Source organism: Azolla caroliniana, unplaced genomic scaffold, assembly GCF_043228905.1.
Source record: "Azolla caroliniana isolate FFs.n. ecotype wild unplaced genomic scaffold, voAzoCaro1.0.p SCAF_4, whole genome shotgun sequence".
Lineage (NCBI taxonomy): Eukaryota > Viridiplantae > Streptophyta > Polypodiopsida > Salviniales > Salviniaceae > Azolla > Azolla caroliniana.
The window spans coordinates 25,183,242-25,206,235 of record NW_028230439.1 but is presented as its reverse complement, the minus strand read 5'-3'; the positions used below and the strand labels follow the sequence as shown (position 1 = coordinate 25,206,235).

Here is a 22,994-nt window from a genome sequence, read left to right as displayed (position 1 = left end):
GAGTCCAAGTTCACATCTCATAGATCGCAATAGTCTCCCGTGGATGATAAAAAGATATCTATCTCTCCATGTGCGTTAGATACCATTTTCCCTCCAATTTCTTGATCCAACTGCACCACATTGTTCAAGCTTACTCGAGAAAGTAAACATCAGCTGTTCATGTCTAAGGGAGTGAAACCTCTTTTCATCCAGTTTCTTAGCATGACAATATTTAAGACTTATGCATGCTCTGCTCATTCAAGGTATTACAAATCCCCTGCTTGAAGGGCATGGCTCGTAGAGATTAATTGAGAAAAATATATATACAAATGAGGAACACAATGCCGTTTTTCTATTTGTGTAGATGTGCATTATTTCTATGGACAATAACAAATTTTCTGTTTGATTGCGAGGAAATGGACCCAGACCCAAAGACCTTAAACTAGGCTCATATTTTGTTTTTCAAGGTATTACAAATCCCCTGCTTGAAGGGCATGGCTTATAGAGATTAATTGAGAGAAATATATATACAAATTGAGGAACACAATGCCCATCTTTTCTGTGTAGATGTGCATTATTTCTATGGACAATAACAAATATAATGTCTTATTGATCATAGAGACCACGATCAAGCACTTCCTTGACACTTACATCTATGACATTCTTGAGATGTTCTGTATATCTCTCAAATATGCTTTTGCTGATTTGATGTTCAAATTTGGTGGGTTTCTGCCACACAATGCCGAGGTGAACTTTGCACAAGCTTTTTCTAGAAGCAGATGATATGTCCTCAAACTCTTTTTTCACTCTAATCTGCAATCAAAACTCAAAGAATACACACTATTATTTATTGGTTTCATGATTTTTTGATCAATTAGGTTTACGAAAAAGAAATCTTCTTACACAATTAATCAAATGAGTTTCACCATTTATGGCTCCAGAATTTAAACTAACATGAATCCATGTGATGCGAAATGCAATATCTTACTCACTTTCCCATAATTACTGATAGTTTTCCTACATGTTCTCTAAGCCATTGTGTGGCCCAACCCTACGAGAAGTGTACTTTTGAAATCTGTTACCTTTAGTTTATTACATTATCATACATCTTGTTGTGAGCTTCAATTCAAGCCATAGCTTGTCAAAATTGGACCCATATGACCAGGTTATGGCTAAAACAAACTTGACAAAGAAAAAGAAGAAGGGAAGAGAGAGAGACCTGAAAGTTCTCTCCATAGGGAACATCATGTAGAGACCAATCTTCATCTACAGTCAAAGCATGTCCATTTCCTTTTACTTTCACAGTCTTCTGTTGTATGGATGTAACTTTGGTACCAAATAAAGATATCTGGTTACTTAGTTTGAAGTTGACATTCCTCTGTTGAACATCGTTGCTTGTAGATTCCCACGGCATTGAGCAATAAGACAGCCATCCAACTTTTTCTGCTATACTTTCATCAAGGCTCTCCTCAAAAATCTGGAGCATTGAACTCACCTGTCAAGTTTTCATGGATCAGTGTTATTATGATAAAAAACCAAACATACAATAAAGAGCATAGAATTCAAACAATCTTAAGCATACACATGTATATACATTTCATATAATATACAAAAACAACAAATCTTTGATAAGATCAGTGTTTTCACTTACAGAGAAAGGGATTTCTGTAGCATAAACTTCTGTAAGAGTAACTTCCTCTGCACCTACAACCACTTCACTTTCTTCAGCATGTCCATGTGTGCTTACAGACCCTTCATCTCCTTTGTCAATTTCTGCAATCATGGCAATTTGTTCTTCTCGGCTAAGTTTTCTGTTCTTCCATAGAGTACTCATCAACCTGTGCAATTAAAGTTTGACTTATTAGTCCCAATCATCATTCTGTGGAAGGAAGCATAGTAATACCATGCCTATAGAATTCACAGTTCCTCAAAATTTATCATAACATGTATTTGTAGACAATAACATCTTCCAGGTTGGTATATGATGTTGAAAAGAGAGTAATAGTTGACGATAAAGTCACGACAATATCCTTCCACACACATAACTGGCAGCTACTACCATTCAAGGCAATTGCATTAGAATCCCTATGCAGTTCACCATTAACTAGATTTTTGTGAAGGTACTTCTTAAATATATCATTCCTTCTTCCTTTTTCTTTTTCTTTTTTAAGATGCACACATCTTACACTTGCACTCTTAACAATGCATGACCAAAATCTTGAATCCTTACTTGTAGGCAGGTTTGTAAAGAATAAAAGATTGAAACTGAAACATCAAACGGCCCTTAGCATCCACATTCTTTGCTCCATGATGAGCATCCGCTGCTCTGCCTTTCCTAGCAAAGACTAAGATTGTGGGGTTAATGAATGTGCTCATAGAACTCCCAGTAGCTGTTGAATCTGCTATCTCATCTATGTCTTCCCATAAGAGAATAAACTTTGTTTTATGGCCAAAGATATTTGAATTAAATGCCAAAACACGGGGAGAGAGAAACAATCTTCCCTGAAAGTCAGAACCATAAAATAATGTAAATAATGTCGTGATTGAAGAAAAGTAGGAAATAATATAGCAAAGAAAAATGTTGTACACAGAAAGATAACATTATAAAGTAAGTGTAAATATAAATTAAAGTTAAACCAACCAGTTCGCAAAATCGTTGATAACCCAAGCATAAAGTAGTAAATACACAAGAACAAATGTACTCCAAGCAATGAACGAGAAACTATAAACAAATGTACTCCAAGCAATGAACACAGAAAGATATATTGACTTCTTTTAAGAGGCCAAAATGGCCTTTAACACCAAACAAGCGATGTAGTCTTGTCTTGGAGAAGAACAAACCGAAATAAACTGACTAAGATAAAAAGTAAATAGAAATAGAATTAATACATGCCTAAAGAATCTCCTCATCTATACATGTGTGATTCTCAAGTTAGATATAATGTAATTTTTGTCTTCGAAAGATCTCTAGGGGAGATAATAAGAAGTCACGGAAAAACCAGTGGCTATCTAGACTGACAAGCAAGTCAAAGTAATGCCCTCCAAACAATAGAATATGTTCACATGAGGGCGATTGCTTAGGTCAATCATGAATGCAGAGGTCTCTGAAGCAAGAGAATTAGAATTAGAATTAGAATTTTTATCGTCCATAAAGAGGCATATTTTGACCTATGGGACCAGAGTATAATGTGTTCTTGATATATGTCTCCTTCCTAAGAAGGGGTATTCATACGTTGAAGCACAAAGTCTCTATGTGTTAGTAAAGCATACACATATGAGCTCAACCTTCTAGGTGGTGTCTTAAGTATGGCACTTAAGTTATCACTCCCTCTTAGTATGTCAGCATATCTTGAACGAATTGCACTATATGTCGAGCATGTGAAGAGAAAGTGACATTCATCCTCTACGATGCCTTCATTGCATACTTTACATGTCTTCAAATTCGTTACATTTTGATAACATGATGCAACTTCAATACCTAACTTGTGAGATCGAGTGCGAAGTAGTGTAAGGGCTCTACAAGCATTACTACTCATATTGGTAATGAGATAAGGTTGGATACGATCAATATGAGAGAATCTTACTTTTATGATTCTTTTGTAGCTTACATCCAACATTCCAAGCAAGATGTGGTAATCAATGATTTGGCATATTCTTGACTTTTGTAATGTATTTATATACTCTTTGGAGTGCCAATAGTTCTATGGGTTGAACACCCGTTTCCTCCTTAAAAACATCTTTTGAATTTTCTCAATCTCGTTCCATGCATTAAGAGAGATGGTGCCACCCCATACTTCTACTCCATAAAGCAATACTTGAGTTACCATGGCATTGAACAACATTAGTTTTACTTCCCATCCACAAGTATCACTTTGGTTGCATTGGTTCTCCAAAAGGTAATATGATTTTCAACCAGCTTGGAGTCTAGAATCAAAGCATGCACTCCATTTATTTGTGGCGGGTACATCAATACCAAGATATTTAAAGCTTTGAACAAATTGTATATGTTCACCTTTATATGTGAGGATAGGGTAATGATGAGGTTGGATGGTTTGCACTACCATCATTTTTGTTTTCTCCACATTCACTGCCAATCCACTACTATGGCAAAATTCTTCTAATACCCCAAGTAAATGTTGCATACGATCAGCATCATACGAGAAGAGTACCACATCATCTGCATATAGAAGCAATAAGATAACATGTTGCATCAATTTGGGGCCATTCAATCCTTCTTCTCTTGCAACCTTATTCACCACTTCTTCTAATTTATCAATACATAAGCCAAAGAGTGTGGGTGATTGTGGACATCCTTGCTTAACCCCCATGTTACTTAAGAAGAGCTTTGAGAATCCACTATCCATTTTTAGTTGGCATTTAACTTGTTCATATAGGTGTGCAACCGCAACTCGGTACGCTAATGGCATGTCAATGTCTACCATTCTATTCCAAAGCTCACTTCATGGTACGGTATCAAAAGCTTTCTTGAAATCAACAAAACAACAATAAAGTGTTTTTCCTTGTAGTCGACTCTCTTTTATGATTAGTCTTAATGTGACCAAATGATCCATGGTGGAGTGTTTTGGTCTAAATCCAATTTGCCCAAGTGCTCTTTTGGTTGCATCTACAATGGTGGGAGATAATGATCTTTATCCTTTATCCTTCAACAACTTCTCCTTGTGTCTCATGAATTCTAGCAAGAAAACTAGCAGATGCCATTGCCCCTCAAATTCCATTACCTTGCATAGTGGGCCATACCCTTGCTTAAAAAGGCAATAGTATCTCCCTCTTAATATAAAACCATACAATGGCAAATGTCGTGTTCTTCAAATTCCACTCGTTGATGGCACAATTGGCAAGGTTGTTCATCTAGAAATATTTCTGCATATGTACCAGTCAAGATAGGCATGAATCTAGAAGACCAAATATACCTTGCCTTGTGGTTTTGCACATAGATTAAAGATCAATATCTTCCTATTTGGATTGATTGGGAAAGAGGCATCTCCAACTAAGGAAGTAAGAGACCAGATACATGTAGAACCATGCCTCTCATATATTTAGATATTCTTCACATACAAACGTTTTGTAATAATTTATATTATTGATGGGAGGTGAAAACCAATAAAAACATGACTACAAAGAAAAGACCAATAAGTCAAATTAATTGCAGACTACAGACATTCAAAGAAGAGCACATATATAACCTCCATGATACCTTTCACGACAGCAGAAGAAATATGTATATTAACATCTATCAAGAGGTGAAAATGTTGTGAGCTTAGATGAACTGAAATTTCTTCTGTTCAACATGGGCAAATCCAAGATCCAGATCTCCAAAGCAAGACAAGCACCTTTAGTGTTTCGATCAAAATGTAGGTGTCCACATGTGTCGAGGTGCTGACAATAATGGAGGTGATCATGAAATATCAATATTGACGGCAAAGCCCAAAATCTGGCCTGTGCCTAGGAAGTAGCTAAGTCTGTGTTGCAGAGCTTGAGGTATGCGGCACAAATATAGCTAAAAAAGACCTTCCAAACTTCTGAGATAGAAACTGTATTCAGAGATAATACCTGTTCAAGCACCTCCAAAGTAATACTTGTCAAATGAAATTGCTTCTTGGAGGACTTATGGACAATACTCCATCTGCTATGGAGATGTCCACAAACAGACACTTGTTACAACAAGTATCCCAATGCATATGCATATGTATATTGCCTCACTGTGAAGTGAAAACCAGTAAATATATATAGAGTGAGAGGGTCTCGCAGACATATCTACTCATCTAACTTAGTTATATTATTTCTTCATTGGGTAGTTCTCTATGTTATATCAATGTTCTCACTGTAGCCAATTGTATAAAAAACATCAATCAGAATTGGTGTATGGCATAATTCTGTCACTTTGATGTTCACATATCTCTCTCTCTCTCTAATATTGGGGATATAATACTATTAGGGGACATTAATGTACGACCTGTGAAGGAATAAATAACGTGCAAGGCCATTCATGGTAAAATTTCAGCAGGAGAAATTAACTTAAAACAATAAACTCGGGTTTACAGAGAAGTGACAGAATATAGCAAAGTAGCCTTGACTAGTACACGGATAAGCAATATACGATAGCTTGTCACATGGCCAAGATCAGAGGCACAGTCAATTATCTGATGGGTTCTCCATCTCTTAAACCTGAAATAAGAAAGTTCATTATCTCCAGTAGACATTGATTGGCCAGCAGACACAAATATCTATGATTTAAGGTGAAAGACAGATAGCAAAAGGATGTATATGATACGAATATGATTAGGCAAGCTGAATACAAATTCACTTGAGTGCTAGCTGATGAGTGTAATCGCACACTTGATTTGGATCAATTCACCTCCCTAGAGAAAGTCACAAAAGGGCTGCCAAAGTCATTGTATACTGCAGTCACATATGCCTTTTCATACACTACCATCTACAGCGCACCTACATGTGGTTTAGATCCACACAAACATAGTTGGTATGATGATGAATGTCACAATGCAATGAGACACTTGCAATAAAAAGTGACTCTGGGAATTTGCACATACAGATAAGCAAGAGCAACCTTCTAACGCCTTGTGAGGAAAAAGAAGAGACTTTACTTTGCTAAATTTAACCAGAGGTTTAGAGGCTCTTCCCAGGACAAGACTTGAAAGAACGTAGAAAATGTCACAAGAAAACTTTGTTATAAGGGCTGGCATGAATATGTGAAAGGCACTTTTCATATTTCCAGGCACCCAGACTCCATGCAAATTGGCATAAAAATTTAGTCTACATATGGTGAGAAATGCAATTGATTGGCAACAATTTGAAAGACACAAGATCATGATGGATGCCCCTGAAACCTTGGTACAGCTTTTGTATGCATATGCTTAACAGAGCTATGCAAAGTTTACAATCTGGAAAAATATGCAATCAGGAACTATATGAATCAGTAGCTAGCATAATTGGACTAAAACAAGGATGCCCAATGTCACCCATAATCTTCTGTATTTATATAGGTGGGATATCTCATAATGGGTGGCTTCGGGGCATACCTGGTGAACATATCCATATCAATATCACCATATGCCAATAATATGGTGCTGATTTCTGATTCTCCAGAGGGAAGTCCAAGATATCTAGATGGTTTTAAGTCTGTGGTGGTGTTTAACAACACTCAAGCATGGGTGAGCTTTTGAGGCCAATGTATGGATGATCCTACTCTAGAATTAAACCTTATCGATGGGCAAGACGTTTACAGCCAACCAGCATTATTATGGTCATAATAGTTAAACAACACCTTTAAGCACCTATGATGAGGCTCAATCATGTCATGATTCATGTGATAAGCACTCCTAGGTTTATAGGATTATCTTTGACTGTCAGTATTGTTGCTACATGATGTGGTCTATAATATGGCAGGATTTGAAGCAAACAGAAGGCTTTCTACATAGGCCAGTCCACCTCAGCATGCTGAAGAATCCACTCTATCCCTAACAAATTTTATTCGAATTTTGCCCCAAATTCGTCAAATCCGTTATTCAAATGAGAAGGGAATATCAAATTCCTTAAGCCTTCTTAGCATTTGCCCAGAAAACCCTTTCATCTTGAAGAATTAAAATGCAACTGCAAACAAAAAATTGTCTTACCTGGAGCAAGATTGTCCTCTTCAGAGCACAAGAGAAGTCATTCACCAGAAATTCCTCTGCAGGCAGTCTGAAAAGTTTCTGAAAAGAGGAATTCTTCATGAAAGACTGCTTACTAATCTACAAGAGGTTTAAAGGGAAACCTGATCAGATGAATTCATGGTTACAGTAATTTGAAATGGCATACTTTCTCATTTCTGTATATCTACCTTTAGGCCGACTTCTTTCTCTACTTTCTGAAGGTAATCCATTGCATTACTTGCTTCCTTCATATTCATGAGAACAATCTGAAGGTGAATTCTAGCTCCAGTTACAGGACCATATTTACTCTGGAGAGGAGCCCAGAAATCTGCTAAATCTTCTGGTGTTTTCTTGAGAAAATTTATCTCTACATGCCCAAGTGACGCAGCTTCTGTAAATGGACCCTCAAAACTGAACGCTTCAACATTCATAATGGATGGTGCCTCTTCCGTGGCATCAAACTCAAAATTCTCTGCATGCAATAACAAGAAAAGTCATGATGCTGATCAAACACATAGTGAGTGGACATGTTTGCAAAGTGTATGGCCACAAGTGGAACACCTGTCAATAACTTAATATAAATGTAGCACATCCTTTAATTTTGACTAATCATCACATAGCTAAGCACTCGTAATAATTAGCTAATAATCAAATGGTAATTGATGTGAAGGTAATAATGATAGATGTCTACTTTTGATTTTTTCCTTTCGAGAGGTAATATGATTGATCATGAAGCAAGAGAAAAACTTATATGGAAAAAAAATGAAGATCAAATCAACAAGAAGGAACTATGACCAACCTTTCCATCCTGGATTGGAGGTTTGTAGCTTCACTGAGCTTCGCCGTGACTGTCCAGAACATGAGAACACAATATATGGATTTGGAGACCCACCTGCTTCCTTTGATCCCAAAATGTTCTCAGCCTCCAAAAGTGTAACTCGTAGCAACCACCCACTGCCTCTAGCCTTGACACCATGATCAGATCCTGAGGATCTACAATCTCTTTAGTTTCTAAGTGAAAAAACAGTCATAGAAAAATATTGGAAGCGCTCTGAAAATCATGGGAGTTTCAGAATATTTCCCGAACAAAAAAAACATAAACACAAAAAAAAAATTCATATCACCTTTATACATTCGTGCTCTAAGAAACTTCTTCACGACCTCAAAAATGTATTGGATTTGAATCCCCAGGATTGCTGAAGTGATAAACTCGCGCAATGTATCTGGAAAGTCTATTATCCATAACTCAAAGCCACCCTTGATTGATGGCTTGGAAATACCAATGTGCACCAAAACCGTCAAGGTGATCAATAGGGATAGACATATTCTAAGGTCCCAGAAATACTCTATTGCAAGCTGCCAGTCAGTCTTAGGAACCCTTACAGGTATATCATCTTTCTCTGGTGGAGGATCATGTGAACCTTCGGGTACTTTCGCAAACTTCTCTAGAACCTCTGCAAACTGCTTGTAACTTTCCTGTAAGCCCTGGCGTGCACCATTCTCAATAAGTGACTTCATCATCGTGCTGCTCAGAAAATGTAGCTTCCAAGAAACTTGAAGAAATGATGTTTTCTCCCCTGTACTCAGATCAGGACCTGAGAACATACAATACTGAATATCAACTCTAAAAGTGCTCCCATATGGAGCATCTGGGGTGGTTGCAGACACAGTCACAACAAATCCTTTTTCATCTGCTCTAGTATACACCTGTTCTTCTGTTGCCTTCACAGCTTTCAACATCCTTGTAGCTGCCTTAACATAAGAAATAGTTCGTGTTGGTAAGCCATGATCACCCTTTTTCCATGGTACTTCTACAAGTTGAGTACTCTTTTGTAGCTCCACAAGATTACACAAAAACTGTGATCCAGGTCCAAAAAGAATTTTGTTCAAAGATTGCACACTTACGGCATAATGACCATCAAGTACAATGCCTCCTTCAAGAGGAGGTGGCATATCTTCCTTCGACGAGGTCAAAGAATTGCCAACATCATCATCAAAGAATGACGAAATCGAGTTTTCGATCTCACAAGATACTACCTCACCATTATGATCTTTATCAGGAAGTTCCACCAATGGGGGAGTGGTACTGGGAGCTTCACCAGATAATGAGAAAGCCAACATGATTTCACCTATCAATATACTACCGGAATATCAGCTTTTTAACAGGAATAGGAAACATATATATAGATATATATGTATGTATGTATATTATATGTTCTATTGACAAGAAATTTTAATATCTTTTCCATGCGTTGTGGAGATTTTAGCATCTCCAAAAAGAGTACAGTTTCTTTCATGAATCCCTGCAGTGTTTGCCACTATGAGTTTCTCTAGTGCTAAAAGAAATATATTTTTCTTTCTTTCTAGTTTATTTTCCACGTGTTAAAAGATCCTACTGTCTATCCTGTTTCCCTACATGGTTCAGAATCATGAGCTTCCAGAGGCCCTGCAGAAGAAGCTTTCAACATTTTTTCACGCGGGAAAAGAGCCTGCTTCTGCCATGCTTTGTCTACGGACTTCGTTGACATCATGAGCTTCTTTCAACATTTTCCCATGTGGAAACAAGCCCAATTCCTCTCATGCATCCCTACAGTGTTCAACAGTCTGATGCTCTACCTCAAAACAGAAGCTCTCTTTATGTTAGGTCCTAGAGTCAAATCCAAAATGTTGAAACCATAGCGGCCAGAAAAGGCTACTCTTTCATGTGTTAAAACATATCATTTACTAGTTGATAATGACCATGTTTCACATAATACACCATTGCAAGGTATAGATACTTACCTATGTTTATACACATTGCGCATTATCTGAAATCTATAATGACCATATTTACACATATATAATATATTGCATATCTGAAAGCTAATGACAGTGGCCACATGAATAAATATATAGCAAAACCAAAGGTATAGATAATGATCGTGTTTTATATATGTTTACAGCACATCCAAAGTTAAGTAAGTACCAAACCAAAGGTATTGATACTGATCGTGTTTTATATATGTTTACAGCACATCCAAATTAAGTACCAATAATGACCATGTTTCCGCATATAGATATGTATATTGCACAGCAATGACCATACGAAAGATATATATAATGACCTTGTTTATCTGTATCTTACGCATTATCCGAAAAGTTATAAATTATGCTCATGTTTACCTAGAGATTGTGGTGCAGAAGTTATGGATTATGGACATGTTCACCCATGTAAATAGAATGCTACTTATACATTGCAAAGTCTCAGAAAGGTATATAGATTAATTGACCACCATGTTTATATACAAATTGTACATTATCTGAAAGCATCAGATAACGACCCTGATTATACATACTAACATTTATAAATACATACATACATATGCATATGCATATACATACATAAACAAAATCAGTGCATATACTTGTATGTATATATATTGCACGTGATGACCCGAACGTAGAGATAATGACCATTCGTCCATAAAGAAAAGAACTGCGATGAGTGTGAAAAAACATACCAGAAACCACAGTTTTGATCTGTCTCCCTCGCTTTTGGAGGGCATACCAAGAAGAAGGTAAAGCCTGATTCGGCGCATTGTAAATGGCAGAGACAGGGATGATGACGGCGCCCAAGCATAGATCTGAGATTCGGTCCTTGTTCCACAGAGTGATGTGAACCTCTCCTTCGAGGTCTTCTGCAGGAAAGACGAAGTCTTGGTACCAGTAAGGATCTAAAGCTCCCGTGGGTGAGACAGAGCTGGTGTGCTTTGCATTCCCGAGCTTCAGAGTGGCATAGAACTGGAGTTTGCGATCCAATGGTTTGAGGTTCCGAGCTTCGAGGAGCCGGATAAGGAGCTCCATGGCGGGGAAGGAGGGGATGGTGATCTGTTTTAGGGTTTATGGAATGAAGAAAGAAAGTGGATGGATGATGAGGAATCAGGAACGGAGAAGGATGGATGAAGAACAAGAAGAGGAATGGGAAGGAAGGAAGACGCTGGAGAAGAAGAAGAAGAATGGCACGAATGCAGAAGAAGAAGAAGAAGCAGAAGAAGAAAGAAGAGGTCTATGGCTATGGCTATGGGCTTTATATTATGGGCAGTACGAAACAGAGAAAGAAAGTCAGCCCCGCCGCCCCGTGCAGTACATTTATTTACATACATTTTAGGGATTACTCAGTCAAACAAATGTGCTCTTCTCTTTATTTCTGAACCGCTTAAACCGTTAAGCCGGGGTTTCACGGTTCGAACCGAACCGAACCGAACCGTTGCCGAATGTTAGAGACCACATGGACCTCACCATCAACGTAAGCGAAGACGCATCGAACCAGCATCTACAATGTATCACAATATGAGAGAGAGAGAGAGAGATGTGGAAGCACATGCATGCTTTACACGCTACGGTACATATGTTGCACCTAACTACAAAACCAGATACATATTCTTTGAATGGGCTAACCATAATCATCATCATACATGCGAGAGAGAGCATATGCCCTTGACGCTTGTCCATATCGATCAACGCGTGTTCTCTTCTATACGAATGCAACACGAGGGCATCAAGTGAGAGGACTCGTCAATTATGCATGGCTCTCCCTCGATTCTCAAACAAGTATGTATGTGAGTTTTGAGTATCACTTCCCACAATGTGTTATATCTGGGCTACCTCATGCCCTCTACATGTTACTCTTCTAAATGAAAAATATTTAGACATCACTTCTACATGAACCATGCATATTTCACCTCGAGCATCGAGTTATTCTAACGTTGATCACTTATGTCATCAAAATAAAATTTAACTCGATTTATCGAATGTTTTCCACGTTCACATCATGTACTCGTAGCTTTGATTTTTTTTTGTCCGTGTGTGCATTCATTGTTTGCCACACCTATCTCACACTCGTTGCAAACAATATTCATATATATTGTTGAATTCAAATCATATGATATCCCCTTAGTATCTAAAGGTAATACCCAACTTTTTGAATTATCATCCACTTGAAAAATTAAAGCTCAAACATCTAGAATTATATTTCTCATGAAAACGAACTAAAGCAAACTTTATGTTTCTATTCATTAACATTTTGGTTCACATTGAAGACGTACATGTACAATTATATTTTGGTAATATGTCCTCAATCATGATTCAACATGTTGTGATTCAGGATATGCTTGTGAACATCGTGAAGGAGTGTTGCAATTATACAACTCTTTATTGAAAACTTGTGCAACATCTCCACTTGCACATGTTGTTTTATTATCTAGAAAGTTGGATAAGTTTCCATAACACAACTCTCTACAATTTGTCAATTTGAATACACACATACATTTTGTCTTGTTGCTGATGGTAATGAAACAAATGAAAACAAGCTTATCACAATGTGAAAGGATGTGCTTGCTTATGTTTAAAACCACAAGCTCTTAATCACATGAAAATTACGATGAACCACATTTTACCTTTATGAAAACAAATGTGCACTCAAGCATATTAACTTAAAAACATTTATAGGAAATGTAACTTGTATCTAATTATGATCATCTAACATACATGTATTGCTTACGATTTTTCTTGATTATGTGCTTAATATTCATAGCTTCACGGTTCACCAATGCATTTTTTTAAAGGTGCTTATTGTTCAATTTTCATGTGATCATTACCCTCTTTATTTATTGTGAAAATGTTCAACACATTACACATTGATTGGTGTAGCATTAGGGTATATTGTCTTTCTTTAATGATTCTGACTTGGGGATATGTATAATCGAAGTTTTTTTTTTCCCAAAAAAAAACTCCGTCCATTAGTTATAAAATTTTACAAATGAAACAATTATGTACAAATCCCTGAAGGGACGCAATAGTTCCATCTTATGTGGATGCCCACTAATTCAAGAAAGGGAGAGGATGACCATTGTTGGATGAAGGCTATTCGTTGTCTTTCAACTCCCTTGGAGCCACCCTTAAGGCCATTATATTGGCTCTTCAGAGTGGCTACAATTTCACTCCATATCTCTTGCAGTAACCTTGTTGGATGTGCGGTTTGGTTGGAGAAGACTCGCCTACATCGTTGTTTCTATAGGATCCAAAGAGTTATTGGGTTGACCAATTCCAACACCTCTTGAGATTTGTCACTAAGAGGAGTGGCGTGGACATTGCCGCTGGAGGAGAAAAAGACCACTTGTGCTTGTATCACCAAAGTCATCCCCTCCTCCTGATGCTCGTTTCTGCCAAGTGCGGCATGCAATGATAGCCAACATATATTTCCCCACTTTATTGAGCCTTGCAACAAGCGGCCAACCCCCCGCCATATTCGATGAGACATTGGGCAGTCCCACAGAGCGTGTCGTATATGATTCTATTGCATGTGGGCACTCTACACAATTAGGAGAGCTAAGGTTCCCACTATAATCGAAGTTTTAAGATGGTGTGTTGGTGAGGTACTTAACCTTCAATGTCACCCATCATCATCATCATCATCTCTTGGTCTCCCACTTCAACAAAAGTAATGCATAAATTCTACAAATTTCACATAAAGATCTTCAAATTGTTTGTCATATATTTATTGCTTCTCAATTACTTCAATTGCTTTTCACACATGTACTACAACATAGCATGACAAACGTTGATCATGTTCCCAACAAAAAACAAAACCAAAACCATACTAAGGATCAGCCGAACAAACATATGAGATCGTGTGGAGTAATTTTGTCATTGTATGTTTGCTCATAGTATTCCAAAAATAACATTTACTTACACGTGCATAGTTTCATATATCCGAACTTGAGTGTAATAAAAGCAAATTTCCATTCCATCAATGATAACATGGTATGCAAATTTTGTCATTTGGTTTTGCATTTATTTGTAACACATCCACCTCATGTACAATCACATTTACTTGTGAGAAAGAGGATGAAACCCACATTTGGCCCTCGATAGCTTGGAGCCTTTCCATTTGAGCTATTAGTACACAATTTGACCATCAAAGTTTTTTATACTTAAAATCATACCATTTTTTTACTTGTCTTTCAACCCATATTTTGATACCAAGTGTCATTTTCTTCAAATTTCATCTCCTTTCAAAATGTTTACCATGTGGAGACAGATAGAGATGTAATGGCACATCTTTAAAATGTATTTATTTATGCCTTTAGGAGAGAGAGAGAGAGGATTGCAATTAAGATGAAACATTTGATGATATTGATCTTGACTATCACACATTACTAATGACTTTACCACCTTCTAATACAATTGTAAATAAATCATTTACGAAATAAACTATGAATAACATCTTACGATTGTCCAACTCTCTCTCTCTCTCTCTCTCTCTCTCTCTCTCTCTCTCTCTCTCTCTCTCTCTCTCTCTCTCTCACGCGCGCACACACACACACACAAGTGGAAGTGTGGGGTGATGTTATCTCACTCAGTGCATGGAATGACATAGAATAAATCCAAAATTTGTTCGTATGTAGACAATTGAGTGTAAAATCCTAAACATCATATCCTATCATGATATTAGAAACAAGTGATCTTCCCATAGAGGTATTAGCCATCTTAAAATGTCAAAATTGGAATATTACGTTGCAAATATTAACCCCCGATACAAGGTAAAAATACCAAAACATATCCAATTGCATCTCACTACCCCCATGAGCCTTGGCTCTTAAAGAACCTTAATGTTTCTTAGAGCTCGATTATACAAGTTAGGTGTTGAGGTAGCATCATGGCATCATCATCCAAATATGAAGATGTGAAATGACAACCTAGTGAGGATGAGTATCATTTACTTATGCACGCTCATCATATAAGGTAAATTGTGACAAATATGGTGACACGTTAGACAATAATGATAATATAAGTGTACTCAAATTTCCAACAAGAGGGATGGGCACATATGTGTGCATTATTTAATTTAAGAGAATCTTTTTTACAAAAGAGTAATCCCCCTTCTCACGAGGTTTGCGGCCACTCCAACAACGTGATTACTATCTGTTTGCGATTCTAGCAAAAATGGCAAAACACACCAATGGTGACGCAAGGAGGAAACGGCCCGAGGTGGAACTACCAGCCCTCAAGCTAGTTGTTTCTTACTCACCTCCCTTTGTTATAGGCCACAAGATACAACTCGTACTGGTCGGTGATGAAGGGCACTAGTTTATAGCTATAGGTACCTACTTACATTAAGTAGCCAGTTCGAAAGGATATGTACATAGTCTCATATTCTTGAACTCGGTCAAAGGGTAATTCCCCAATTTATGTATAAGCTACCTTGTATAGTCTTTCTATAATAATCTCCCCTAACTAATGGAAAAGTAGCTTCTTTTTGGAATAAATAAATCTCCCTTTTCATGAGGGAGTCACATACAAGATGATATGTTGATTTGATCTCATAGATCAAAATTGGCATCATCATGAACCATAAAACATCTGCTTTATTCTATTCTCTCTCTCACACGCACATGTAGGCACTCTTTAGTAAACAACTTAATAGTACAAAAAACACCTGGTGAGTAAGTACAATCAAATATTGAGGCAATGTTAAAACTTTAAGGTGTAGTAAATTTGACATCATAGGTATGTACCTCCTTTGGAGATACAACGGCCATAAACTTCAATTTTAAGAATCGCCATACAATTTTAGGCAATAAACCATTTCTCACACTCAAACAATGTCGTCAACTTTGATATCTAAGGCACTCAAATTGTACATTATATATTGGAGAACGTAAAGCGTTGGCTCCCTTAGCAAACTAAAATCATGTACTTTCGGTGCAATGTCCCAACAAACGATGGCCGCGTCACCTTTTCTCTCTATTGGTCTTGCACATCCTCTTGATTCGCAAACCCGATCTCAATCGGAAATTCGGTGGCGCTTTCGCCTAACATCAAAATCCCCCAAAACATACATGTAAAGAAATAGACTTAAACCAAGAGTTTATAATGTTAATTTGGAATCATCCATACAAGGTTGCAACAACTTCTTTTTATCAAACAAACACGGGGGTAGTTTGGTGAATAGAAATGCCATCAAAGACCATTCAAAATCAATCTCAACTTCCTTAGTGTGGGAACACACCTTTGGAATACCCAAGTGTGTGAACATCCCACCTCCTTGTATAATATGTTAAGAACATGTCCCTCTTGTAGGAGGAGTCAATAGTTCGGCTAAGCAAGAGCCGACAATCGAAGACGAGGAGTAGCCGACTGGTCGGGTTGAGAGCTGAGAGTCGAAGACAAGGAGGCGTCGACAGTATAGCATGAGATCCAAGTCGAAGACAAAGACAGACTAGTTGGCTAGTCGAAACGCCTAGTCGATCAGTCGGTTGATTAGCGATTGTTATTGTTATTATAATATAATAATTATAACATACATATTTGTAAATAACCCATATTGTGTACGAGTATAAATACACTTAGGGCAAACTTTGAATAGAATAGAGAAAGTGAATAGAACAGTAGATGCAATATAGAGTTTTTGTAGTGTAACAGAGAGTGAGAGAGAGATGCGTGAAAGTGTGAGCAGTGCCATAACTATGTGTGTAACAGTAGACACCAACAACCCTATGTGGTTGGTACACTCCGTATGAGAGTGTTGCAATCTGTTTTATCCTTCTCTTGTATATCCACTGTAACAGTGAAGATCTGTTCTCCCTTGGTTTTTTCCCGCATAAAACCTGCCTACCTATGTATTCTCTATGATTTGTTGTTTTCCAAGTTGTGTATTTCTGCATATCTTTCTCACAGACTTACGATCCCATCCTATTATCATAAACTAAGTGTCGTAGAAGTTAAGTCCTATGACACATATTTAGTAGGTAGTTAAGTCTCCACCTCTTTTCCAAGTGGAGGTTGTAGTGAGAGAACATAGAGAGAAGGTGACTACATAAGCACCTTCTCCTCCTCTTTGTAAATGTTGGTTGTTTATTCTCTTGTTAATACAGTTTTTACTACCTTTCTATATACTCTGTGTTTTTTTTTCACTCACTCACTCTCTCTCTCTCTCACACACACACACACACACATATACACCTTCAGATGCACAAAATCACATCCGATTCTTTACAAAGACAAGGTAAAACCAAACAATTTGGCATGTGGTAGACACTTTAATTACATTTTTGTTTCAACTTGTTCTTCATTCACATTTACATAGCAAATCCAAATTGCTTATGACCGAGTTTCCTTATCTTCAATGATACACATTGTATTAATGTCCAAATCACACACTATCAATTACTAAGTAAACATGTGAGCAAATAAATTGCAAGCCTAAAAATGCTAATTAGAAGAGAATAGTCATGCTAGGATTTAACCTTAATATTTAAGATGGCATCACATGAACAATATTGTAATGAATTTGTTACATCTATACAAGCAATACAACGTGTGTCCTCACACTCAACCCATTTATGAATATGGCATTGTGCTTTGTACATAACGTCATGTTTATACTAAAATATTATATTCCAAACTTCATATCCTTAATCTTGATGTTACAAAGTTTCTAGGCCAATGATGCAAAGAGTTGATAAATGAGTACAATATACACTTCAATACTTGTGTATGTTAAGATATTTTAGGTGTAAATAAAATCTACAAGAGTTTTATTTTTTGGAATGATGGTGGTTTCAAGACTAATGGATACACAAGATTGCCCTTATCTAGAGCCCATCAAAGAACTCCGTTTATGACCAAGGTGCCCAAGAAGCACCCAAAAGTGTGTAAGAATCTCTCCACCTTTGGCCATTTGCTCAATATGCGGAAAAGCATTATCTCCAGAAATTACGATATAAATCACTATGTCTATCCAAATTTGTGCAAGTAACTTCCACATTTCTTGCCCTGACATTCTCTCTGACATCTTAGTAGCTAGTAGAATAGCTTTACCAATACCAAATTCTTCATGGCCTTGCAAAAGGCGACTAACATCCCTAGATTGTGTGAGGTTATGTGTAAACAATTGCTTCAGTTGTTCTTTGGCATCTTTATAGAACCCCCTAGCTATGTCTGGGTCTTCTGGTGTTAATTTAGGTCTCCTTATAAGCAAATGCATACAATACCTTGACAATCCAATGCTAACCATCACATGGACATCTTTGCGAATTGTCTCCCATTCCGGCTCATCCAGTAGGTGAAATTCAAAAGCACTTGTCAAAAGGTGGCAATCTAGAACAATAACCTCCAAGCCTGAATCATCATGAAATAAATCCATGCGTACAGAACCAGTTCTCGAGGAGGAGCTTGTGAGTCCATGTAAAGAATTTGTTCTTGAGAGGGAGCTTATTTTCTTTGAAATATGCATTCGCAATTGCCATAACTCTTGAAATTCTTCAACATCTTCATATCTTTTAAGTATCTTATTTATCAAGTGACTGTGCAACATTTCCATGTCCAATAGACTAGTAATCTTTTGTTGCATCTTTTGAATATCATGCACCCTTATAATGTCCGATTTGAGCATATAATGTCTTTTCACATTATCCAAGCTATCTACGAAAATAGAAAGTTGTTCCAATTTGAAGTTCCAAGGATTTATTCGAGGTTCCCCCACATACCTTAATCCAAACATGATAACTTTTTGATTGAAATGGTGCAACCAAGTGAAACCCAATGAATTATGTGCAACCGATGGCCGAAGTGCATAGTTACACACAAGCCACACCCTAACCCAATTGGACACCATAATTTCCACAAGTTGCATACATTCCACAAGAAGTGCAACAAGCAATAGAAGATTGGTCAAACCAAGTGCGAATGGAATCGTATTCAATGTTGTGTCCATGCACACGAAATGTGTTGTATCGAGAACAATTACACCAATCTCTGCTACAGCTAGAAATATAACATATAAAAGCCTAGTTATAATCCCAATCCCTTGGTATAATGCCACTGCCGATGCTTTGCTAAAGACACCATCAAAAATGAAGCTTAGCTCAAGGTCAATCACCTTTCGGATCTCATCTGGTTGGAGCTCTGACAAGATGCATTTCACCTATCATATAGAATTGCATAAACTCAATTTAGGAGTCGATATAACGACTACTAGAGATAGGACCCAATGCACAAAATATTTGTCTTCACCTTGGGTTTGTGGGTGTACAAGCTCTATTAGGCATTCTACATTTCATTCAATGGAATTTCCTTGATTCAAGTTGATCAAACTAATATATTACATATCCCTTATCCAATATATATGGTAGGTGCCCCTCCCTAGGTGTAGTATTGATCTAAACGGAGAGTCAAATGTTGAATGATCTCTTTTAATGTTAATAAGAATTAACTAGATTCAACTAACCCGGTTTGGATATTGATCTTATCAATCACCTTGGTGTAGTCTTCGTCTTTGGAATGGATGTGCAAATTCGCGAGCCTCCGACGAAAGATCTTAAACAAAGAATAAGCCAAGCAGAGATACTTGATGTTCCTTGCGCCTTCAATACCCATCATCTCGACAAGACCTTGGCAACCTTGGATATCTTTGAAAGTCACCACTCCAACAATGTCTTTAGCCTTAACCTTCGGGTTCCTCGTATACTCTTCGTACCATTCCTTCTCACCTACGATGATAAGGTCATCACTCCCATCATCTAATCCCATGTATTTGTAGATTGGTCGGGATGACGAGAGAACCTCGGCTTGGCTTCCACTTCGAAGAGCAAAGATACGTTCACCATACTTGAATGAGCCAACGATGAATAGCAATGTGCCGACCATCGTGGCAAGTGGGCACCTATCGGATCTACTAACAAGGTACGCGACCACAATAATGTGAAGTATCATTTTCAAGGCATATCGGAGCCAGAGATCATTGTCAGTCGGGGCATATGCATTTATGGCATCAATGCCACCAATGTGGAAGAGCAAGAAAGGGGCATATATGGAGAATATGGCATCATCGCATGGAGGAGAGGATACCATGAGCCCTAGTGCATAGAAAACACATACATCTAGGGTTAGAAAGGCAAGCCATACACCGGCATGGAGGAGAGTGTTAGATGTGTATTTCCGGTAGAAACCTGCGACAACGAGGAAGAATTGGAGTGACATGGTTGTTAACATAAGGATTGTTATGTTCCAATCTACCCAAATGTCCAGGATTGCATAAAATATACTCCTAGATTTAGCAATCCCATTGGGCCTACATATTTGAGTCATTGCTAAGCTAATACCAGCTTGAAAAGACAATGAAGGAAAACACTCTTCTCCAACATATGTATATAGGGTAAGCAAAAGATTGACTCTAGGTTTCAATGCTTGAAAGAAAGAAACAAGTTCTAATCTTGGCTATGTTTCCTGAAGAAAACAGAACAATAACACATCATATGCAACGAAATGTGAGAAAATACAGCATTTACTCAACATACACATAGAGGAAGATGGTTCACTCACAAATGGACCCAAAATCTACAGAGCATGTTAGTAACCTCTAGAAGCCAATTAGGAAAGAGAGAAACCGCTTGTTTAATCTGACCATTATATCGGCTGATGAGCAATGAACTGATGATTTTTTTTTCACTGCTTCTCTGTTTCTGAGAGGCCAATCATTCATTGCATTGCTTGCTTTTTAGCCAATTCTTTCCTTCTTGATGTGGCAAGTAAGATATTATTAATATGCCTTTTGTCCCAAGCCTTGGTTACTTGGACATTTTTATAGGTAAAAAAGCAATCCGATGGACACGCCAGACCTCGCACAATACTGTCCATTGTCAAACTCTTTCGTGCCTCCCTCGAGATCGATAGATCTTGGGAGTGTATAATTGGGAAATCTCTAAGAGACATGCCAATCGTTTGGTCAGGTGCGGGTGCAACTTCATTGGTAATGTTGCACACCGTGCAACAACATCATCTATCTAGTAAATGGCCGGTACGCCAATCTGACAACAAAATGTGAGTCTTTAAAACATTAGACCCCTGACATTCTAAGATATCATTGAACCAATTTATGCCTTTGACACTCTTAGAGACACTTTGTGAGTCACTAACTAACCAAATGAGTGGAATTTAATCAATGGCGGTTTTCTACATAAAACGTAAGGCCATGCTTTCAAACTGTATTATTCTACAATAGTATTGAATAAATTCGTTGAATTTGAACCTAGGTTTGGTGGTATGAAATTTGAATCAGTAAAATATTAGGACATACCATTGATCATTACTCAACATAGACATATCATTTGTGTACATTTTCACATTCCACAAACCCTTCGAAATCAAGCAATGCCTTTGCTAAGTCACACTTCTTTCATTCAGGTGATTGCATCAACGATGGGGCAATAATTTCGTCTAATTGTGACCGGAATAAATCACAAGTAAACTACAACTTAGATTTCAATGATATGGATTAGAACCATTGTTTTCTTTAATTGAGGAGGCACTCTAAATTTCCTCTTGGCACACATCTGTGTCTTGTCAATTCTCCTCATCAAAACTTGTTGTTTCTTCAATGTAATATAAAATGTATGCTTCTTCTATCCAATGGGTCTAGTTTTGTTTGAAGGATTTGATGTTATTTTCCTTTAAGTTACCAAATGGTTTGTCATTTTGCATTTGGATGGTAGTAACATACCAAATGGTTTGCTTGATTGGGTTTTTGAATTTCAAGGTTTAAATATGAATGTCGAGAATCTACTTTGTAAACATTCATACAAATCCATCATAATCATTCCTATATATGTATTATTGTTAGCAATACATTACTCATTAGAAACCTCAATGTGAGATAAAACCCCACGAAAATGACCAAATTTTTAATGGTCAAAAGCGCTTCAAAAAGGGTGAAATGTGTATATATAGATTTTAGAAAAGTAGATATTGTCTCAAAAGGACTTACAAAAACAAAAGCCAACATTAAGACAGTTGCCGAATGGATGCAGTATTCTAGCCTGCCCAAAACCTAAGCAAATGGATAAAATGACATCTTCTTGCAATTGATTACGAAATAATCCAATGGTATTCCCCAAATAGTATTTGGAAACCAGAATCAAAGATTGCCTTTGAGTTGATGGACAAGTCCATGACAAGTGAATCCTTGTTTCAAATATTCCATGGCACCTCAAACAAAGAGAATGAATTATTTCTCCTTTTCTCAAGGCGATCTTCTATTCGAAGTATACAAGTACTGTACATGATAAACATTGCCACAAGGACACCCTTTTATTTATGTGGTAATGTTGATTTCCAAAGTTTAATAAAACTTTACTTCCCATCCTTCATATCTAATAATTTGCCAAAGAGCATTACCATAGCTTTGAATACAAGGAGGTGGAAGAAGTAGTCTATGTGTGTGATGAGCCGTGGATGCATTCATTTGGACACTTATTGTACCTCTATTTAATCTCTCATCACCCTATTCAATGCCTTTATTGGTTCTTA

General features: G+C 37.3%; 2 protein-coding genes across 3 annotated transcripts; both read right to left on the bottom strand.

The window, feature by feature from the left end:
• Positions 1 to 245: 245 nt before the first annotated feature.
• On the bottom strand, positions 246 to 11,582 carry LOC147865625 (C2 and GRAM domain-containing protein At1g03370-like). Of its 2 annotated transcripts, none has more exons than XM_087318482.1 (9): positions 11,150 to 11,582; positions 8,774 to 9,778; positions 8,449 to 8,634; positions 7,838 to 8,121; positions 7,632 to 7,748; positions 2,210 to 2,481; positions 1,631 to 1,817; positions 1,199 to 1,474; positions 246 to 792 (listed from the first exon to the last, which is right to left on the bottom strand). In XM_087318482.1, the coding sequence occupies exons 1-9, from the start codon at positions 11,490 to 11,492 to the stop codon at positions 586 to 588; spliced, it is 2,877 nt and encodes a 958-aa protein (XP_087174608.1). In that variant the 5' UTR covers positions 11,493 to 11,582; the 3' UTR covers positions 246 to 585. The 2 variants fall into 2 exon arrangements, with proteins under 2 accessions (XP_087174608.1, XP_087174609.1); XM_087318483.1 differs by having other exon boundaries at positions 8,774 to 9,789; positions 11,150 to 11,403.
• Positions 11,583 to 18,153: 6,571 nt separating this feature from the next.
• Positions 18,154 to 21,077, bottom strand: LOC147865624 (uncharacterized). Its single transcript, XM_087318481.1, has 2 exons — positions 19,947 to 21,077; positions 18,154 to 19,614 (listed from the first exon to the last, which is right to left on the bottom strand). Exons 1-2 carry the CDS (start codon positions 20,775 to 20,777, stop codon positions 18,280 to 18,282), a joined length of 2,166 nt encoding a protein of 721 aa, XP_087174607.1. The 5' UTR covers positions 20,778 to 21,077; the 3' UTR covers positions 18,154 to 18,279.
• Between the last annotated feature and the right edge of the window lie 1,917 nt (positions 21,078 to 22,994).

Excerpts from the sequence above, each read along its gene's own strand:
- LOC147865625 (XM_087318482.1), bottom strand. The coding sequence starts at position 11,492 with ATGGAGCTCCTTATCCGGCTCCTCGAAGCTCGGAACCTCAAACCATTG. Across the intron at positions 1,818-2,209 it reads CTTTACAAACCTGCCTACAA|GTTGATGAGTACTCTATGGA; the intron begins GTAAGGATTCAA and ends TTAATTGCACAG. Across the intron at positions 1,475-1,630 it reads CTACAGAAATCCCTTTCTCT|GTGAGTTCAATGCTCCAGAT; the intron begins GTAAGTGAAAAC and ends AAAACTTGACAG.
- LOC147865624 (XM_087318481.1), bottom strand. The coding sequence starts at position 20,777 with ATGACTCAAATATGTAGGCCCAATGGGATTGCTAAATCTAGGAGTATA. Across the intron at positions 19,615-19,946 it reads AAGACGAAGACTACACCAAG|GTGAAATGCATCTTGTCAGA; the intron begins GTGATTGATAAG and ends TCTATATGATAG.